General features: G+C 44.0%; 1 protein-coding gene across 1 annotated transcript; it reads right to left on the bottom strand.

Annotated features, from left to right (window-relative positions):
- Window positions 1-306: 306 nt before the first annotated feature.
- On the bottom strand, window positions 307-1137 carry LOC109931383 (zinc finger protein 879-like). The gene is made up of 3 exons (XM_048600502.1): window positions 984-1137; window positions 583-809; window positions 307-498 (listed from the first exon to the last, which is right to left on the bottom strand). Exons 1-3 carry the CDS (start codon window positions 1135-1137, stop codon window positions 307-309), a joined length of 573 nt encoding a protein of 190 aa, XP_048456459.1.
- Window positions 1138-6828: the final 5691 nt, after the last annotated feature.

The following is a 6828-nucleotide window of genomic DNA, read 5'->3' as shown; positions in this document are numbered from 1 at the left end:
TCACAATTTTATTGTGGATAAGTTTGAGTTGAAAGTTCTTGAATTCAAGGGTGGGATCGTAAATGATGCTTTTACAAAGGGATACTGCAGCCCTGAAAATTAATGACATATCCAGAATATTAAACTCCAACTCATTATATGAGTTGTTAACATCAGCAGAAACAAACCCTATGTTGGCAGAAAACCAATATCAACTGATTCCGACCCTGTAGTCATTTGTGAAGTTGCTGATGTCTCAACAGGCACTGTGACTGAATTGCTCCACACACACACAGCAGTTGAATCATCTCTCCTCAGTGTAAGTGCTCAGTGGTGTGTTAACAGGTTGGAAGACTTGGCGAATCGCTTCCCACACGTGGAGCAAATGAATGGCTTCTCCCTAGTGTGAACCGCTGGTGCGCAGTGAGGTTGGAAGACCAAGCAAATGTCTTCCCACACAATGGAGCAGGTGAATGGCTTCTCCCCTGTGTGAGTGTGCTCGTGTGCAGTGAGGTCAGACTGGTGCCAGAATCTTTTTCCACAGAAAGTGCAGCTGAATGGTCTTTCTTCAGTGTGAATTTGCTAGTGTCTGAGAAAATTTGCCAAAACTGTGAATCCTTTCCCACGCTCAGAGCAGGCGAATGGCCTCTCCCCAGTGTAACTACATCGGTGTGCCGGCAAGTGAAAGTTCTGAGTGAATCTCATCCCGCACTCAGGGCAGGCGAATGGTTTTTGACCACTGTGAATATGATGGTGTACAGTAAGGGCGTAAGAATGTCTGTACCTCTTTCCACAGGAATTGCAGCTGAACAGCTTCTCCTCAGTGTGAACTCGTTGGTGTAACCAAAGGCTAGAACACTGACTGAATCATTGTCTACACTCAGAACAGGTGAAACAGCCGCTCCACAGTGTAACTGCGTTGGTGTACAGTGAGGGTGGAAAGGTGGCTAAACCTTTTCCCATAGGAATTGCAGCTGAACAGCTTCTCCTCAATGTGAACTCACTTGTGTGATCAAAGGCCAGATAACCAAGTGAATCCCTTCCACATACAGAACAAATGAATGACTTCTTCCCAGTGTGAATACGTTGATGGTTTTCCAGCAGGGATGGGTAATTGAGACTTTTACGACAGTCCTCACATTTCCAAGGTTTCTCCATAGCATGAGGGTCCTTGTGTCACTTCTGCTTTGACAAGCAATTGAGGCCTTGTGCACACACAGTACACATATACAGTTTCTTCTCACTGTGGGTGGTGTAATGTTTTCCTCAGGTTGTGTATCTGGTTAAACTTCTTTCCCCAGTCAGTTCACTCGAACACTCTCATTCAGATGTATGTATTAGTCCTTTCCCAGTCACGTTGATATTATATATGTACTCCTCCTGTGAAAACAGGCAGACATTTCTCCTTCCATATTCAAAGGACAATGACATGAAGGTCCTCTTCATGAAAGGAAGCTTATTTTGCATTTTAATTCTGTAAATACTCTCATTGAAAATATATGGAAAATAAGCTTATAAAACCCTTGACTGAAAGGACAGGATAGACATTCAGAAGAGAATTCTATTTTCTGTGGAACATTATTAATTATAAGATAAGACATGGTGTTAGGGGCAAGGTACTGGCATGGATAAAAGATTGGCTGACTGACAAAACCCCATGCTCGCTGAAAATTAACACACCAGGTGTGCTGGAGTTCCATTTTGAAATCTACAGCATGAAATAGACCAGTATACGTCATTCACAGTTTTTTAACTTCTTTTTTTCCCTTCTGGATCATGTTTTGTTTTGTCTGCTATTAGGTTAAAAATGTAATGAGCAACCCCACAATGTTTTGGGGACTTGGGAATTTTTAGCTGCGATAACAGAAATTCTGATCCCAAATTTCAAAATTGGAGTTCAAATTTCTGCCAAATCCATTTGGATGAAGGGTGACTATCAATATTCCCAGCTACCTCTCCCTGGGAAGCAGCAGCAGCCGTTCTCCACCTGTCACCAATCTGAGCAGCTCCTCTCTCTGTTCTCTCTGGATTATCCTCCAGTCCACTTTCTCCGATCTACATAATCTCCCTCAACAGCTCACTCCCTCCACTCCCTCTCCCTGGGGGGCTGAATGGTCAGAGGGATCTGGAGCTGAGGCAAGGACAAAAGCAGAAAGGATTTTGATGTATTTAGAATTTGCCAAATGTCAGTTGGTTTTAGTGACGAATGTCAGCCAGGCACTCTCTTGTCAGATTCACAGGAGACACACTGGATCTTTGGTTTTGGAAATCGAAGGTTGCACATGTGCAGCTTGTGGAACTTTTCAGCTCACTGTCTGTTTCATGTCCCAGCTCAATAATTTTGCAAAAATGCCGTCAGTTCCTTTGTCCAGATTGTTAATGCATAAGGTGAATGGTTATGGTCCAACACTGACCACTGCAGTTCACTAGTGGTCACCGACTGCCATACCATAAAGCAGAAACTGCTCTACCCACCACGGTCCAGGCACCAAGAGAGCACGCACACTCACGAGGCGTTCTGGATTACTCCTATGTTGTGACTCAGACTTTGTTGAAATGGAAAGAAGCCAGGAAGTAGTGGAGAGGGTGGAGGAGCTGTTGTCCCATTGTTTCATTCACGGGGAACTACTTGCCATTTCTTTGCTATGAACTGGAAAATGAATTGTCTGTGCAATTGAATATCTGCACAACTTCGATGCTAACTTTTTTCATTGACAGGCATCTTTGTATCCTCTTTGACCACAGGCAAGTTCCCAGAGGACTGGAGAAAAGCTAATGTTGTCTCATCGTTTACAAACAGTAACAGGGATAATCCAGGAAATTACACGCCTGTGAGCCTCACATCAGTGGAAGGTAAATTATTGGAAAAGATTCTCAGAGACAAGATCTATAAGCATTTAAAAGCAAATGGACAGATTAGCAATAAATAGTTTGGTTTTGTGTGGGGGAGGTCATGCCTCATTAACATGATTGAGTTTTTTGAGGAGGTGACGAAGCTGATTGATGAGGGAAAAGCGGTGGATGTTGTCAACATTGACTTCAGTAAAGCATTTGACAAGGTCCCTCATGGCAGCCTGGTACAAAAGGTGAAGTCACAGGGTATCGGGGTGAGCTGGCAAAATCGTTACAGAACTGGCTTAGACATAGGAGGCAGTAGACGCATGCCTTTTGGAACGGAGGTCTGTGATATAGCAGCTTTCAAGAAGCACCCAGACGAATACATGAATAGGAAGGGAATAGAGGAATATAGATCCTTTAGGAGAAGGCAGTTTTAATATGGAAGGGCAAAATATGTCAGCGCATGCTTGGAGGGCTGAGGGCCTGCTCCTGTGCTGTATAGTTCTTTGTGTTGCAACTTTCTCCAACTGCTCAATCACAGTAGAATTTTTATTGATGAGAGTTTTCAATGACAGGTCTTTTACCCAGCAGTCCCCGCGCTGGTAAAGGTCCCTGATTAACATTACAGGCGAGCACTGCGCAGGCGTCGTGCCGGTGAGTCTTTGGAATGTATGCACTGAGAGAAGTGGCAACGGGGAAAGACGCTCTTTTGTCACATTCGCAGTCGGTCAAGATTGAAATTGCGAAGGAAGTGATGGAAACCGCAGTAGCCCGGGAGGGGTTTCTAAACACAACTGGAAGGCAATGAAAACTAAAAATGAACCTACAGGTGCTGTATTTCCAGATCCAGGCCTTTTCCCGGGAAGCTGTTCCAGTTTAGCGGTCGCCATTTTGTCTGGGATCCACGCACGCGCAACCAAACGTCACATCGTGAGTGGGGCTCCAACGGTCTCAGCTGGGTCCTCGCGCCAAGAGTGTCAACATAATTGACAATGCGGTTTTCAGCAGCTTCACCCCCTCCCAGCCACAACTGACGTATGCAGCCTCGAATTGCCCATGGTCCTTGGATACATTCAGTTGAGTGGCTGTGGCTGCAACTCCTCTTACGTAGAATAGCTGAACATCTAGTTTTGTGTCACTTCAGTCCCAACTTCTAATCTGTGGCTGGTCAACGTGGAGAAGAGTGGGCGAGCCAGAGAATTCTGGCTAAAACAGCAATCTGTAGTCCTTGGGTAAACCCATAGGAGTTGGGACATGGGTTATTGCTGAACATTCTTAATTAAGAAACTGGAACAGTCGTCAGCCCAGCAAGATTTCTCTATCATTCTGGTAAGATCGTGGCTGATCAGATTGTGACTTTAATTCTACTTTCTTGCCTGCCAAATAATGAGAAGCCTGTTCCACGCCCAGCTGTCCCTGGGCATACACTGCCGACCACTACATATGATACCTTCCACAATGGTAACATGTCAGCATAAGGGGAGGCAATAGCCTCGAGGTATTATCACTGGACTGTTAATCCAGAGACCCAGGTGATGTTCTGGGGACCTGGGTTTGAATCTTGCCACGGCAGATGGTGGAAATTGAATTCAATAAATAGCTAGAATTAAGAGTCTTATGATGACCGTGAATCCATTGCCGATTGTTGGAAAAATCATTTCGCTCACTAATGTCCTTTAGGGATGGAAATGGCCATCCTTACCTGGTCTGGCCTACATGTGATCCAGACCCACAGCAATGTGGTTGACTCATAACTGCCCTCTGGGCAATTAGGGATGGGCAATAAGTGCTGGCCAAGCCAGAGGCGCCCTCATCCCATGAATGAATAAAGAATAAAACGAAATGTCTCATAGACACTGGGAATTTCCTCATGACTTCGTTCTTTAGTTTTGCTTTTATTAGTTTGAGTGGAAAGAGCATTCCATCACAGAATCACAGAAATGTTACGGTGCGGAAGGAGACCTTTTGACCAGCCATGTCTGCACTGGCTCTTCACAAAAGCAATCTGACTGAGTGACCGAGAAGCCAGAATTATTTTCTCTGAATTTCCATCAATGGACTGATTGTGATACTGACAATGAGGTTGTTGAATTGCTCGCCGATCTGGCTTGTTTTTGTTTTTGAGGTGATCAAATCAAGAATTTCACCCACAACCTGAGCTACAAATCTTTGCAAAATACTGATATTCTGTGTTCCTTTTACAGAGGATTGGGAGAAGCTGATTTGTGAATGGCAAATGTAAACTAAACATCACTAATCAGGATCTGATTATCATCAGCTTTTCAACGTGGAAGTAGAAATGCTTGCCTGTTCTGTCTGTTGGGGAAAACTTCATCGTGAGACACAGAAACACCCAAATGAGAGGGTTGCAGTGCCACTGACTGTGGAAAGAGCTTTAACCAATTACGATGCCTGAATAAGCATTTCACCATTCTCAGCCCAGAGAAATTACACGCTTTTTTATGTGAAAGAGGCTTCAGCAAATCATCCAACCTGGAGATGCACAAAGACACCAGCACCATGGACAAACCATGGAAATGTGAGCACTGTGGGAAGAGATTCAATTGGCCATCCCAGCTGGAAATACATGGACGCGCTCACATGGGGGAGAGGCCGTTCACCTGCTCCAAATGTGGAAGAGGATTCAGAGAGTCATCCAACCTGCTTGCTCACCAGCGGGTTCACACTAATGAGAGACCTTTTAAATGTTCAGAGGACCTGATGTCCCATAAACATGTTCACACTAATGAGAAACCTTTCAGGTGCTCTCACTGTCAGACTGGATTCAGAAAATCATCTGAACTCTCTGTACATCAGCACACCTGCACTCGGGAGAGGCCATATACCTGCTGTGCATGCGGGAAGGGGTTCATTAATTCATCCAACCTGTTGAGACACCACGGAATTCATTCCAAGAAGAGAACTTCTAAATGTTCTGACTGTGAGGAGAGTTTTAAAAGGAGCAATAACCTGCTGAGACACCAACGCACTCACACTGGAGAGAAGCCATTCACCTGCTCTGTGTGTAGGAAAGCATTCACACGATCATCCACCCTCGTGACACACCAGCGAATTCACACTGGGGAGAGACCATTCACCTGCTCCATGTGTGTAAAGAAATTCACATGTGCATCTCACCTTCTGAAACACCAACGCACTCACACCGAGGAGAGGCAATTTACCTCCTCTGTTTGTGGGAAGGGATTCACTCAGTCATCCAACCTGCTGCAACATCAGCGAATTGACAACCGACTGTGGGAGTCAGATTCTGACAGTATTGCTGCTGTTCATCGCAGCCAGGACTGAACTAACACGTTGATCTTGAGGATAGCAAGAAGAGTGTTCCAGCCACATTCTTCCATGGTTCAGAGCTCCAAGCCATAGATCAGAAAATCCTTTACAATTGTGTATAAAGTCAGAAATAACAATGGTGAAAGATGGAAATGTGCTGTCAAATCAAAATTGTTGTAGATCTATGACTTTTCCTGGCTGGAAGTTAATGGGCAGATTTGTCTTTTCCCGACATTGGTAAACACAAAACTGGAACAAAACCTTCCATTGCTAATATGGCATCTCTCAGCCTTCTCTTTTCCAAGGAAAAGATCTTCAGGCTTTCCTGGTGAGTATAACCTGTTCCTTCATGTGATATTTGTAGTTGAACTTTTACTTTCCTCGCCCGAGCGAATTATGACACGTTCAGAAATGTTTCATTTCTGAGGGATTCAAATTAGAATATTTATATTTACATCATTCTCTCTGTGTCTGTTGGCTTAACCACTTAACCATAGGAGTTTGGAGTTCGTCTTTTTAAATGGTGTTGACAGAAAATGTCAATCAACCAACAAGCATTTATTAGCTCAGCACATGCCACGAAAAAAAAAAACAATTTTTTCTCTTGCATCTTTTAGATCTTTCTTTCTGCTATTTTATCCCTGCAACATTTTAACGGAAACCCATACAACTTAGAGAATAAAGTCTATTTTTTTAAAAAAAAATGAGGAACTGAATGTC

Source organism: Rhincodon typus, chromosome 8 (genome assembly GCF_021869965.1).
Source record: "Rhincodon typus isolate 14 chromosome 8, sRhiTyp1.1, whole genome shotgun sequence".
Lineage (NCBI taxonomy): Eukaryota > Metazoa > Chordata > Chondrichthyes > Orectolobiformes > Rhincodontidae > Rhincodon > Rhincodon typus.
Note: the sequence above shows the minus strand (reverse complement) of the source record. Positions and strands in the feature narration are given on the sequence as shown.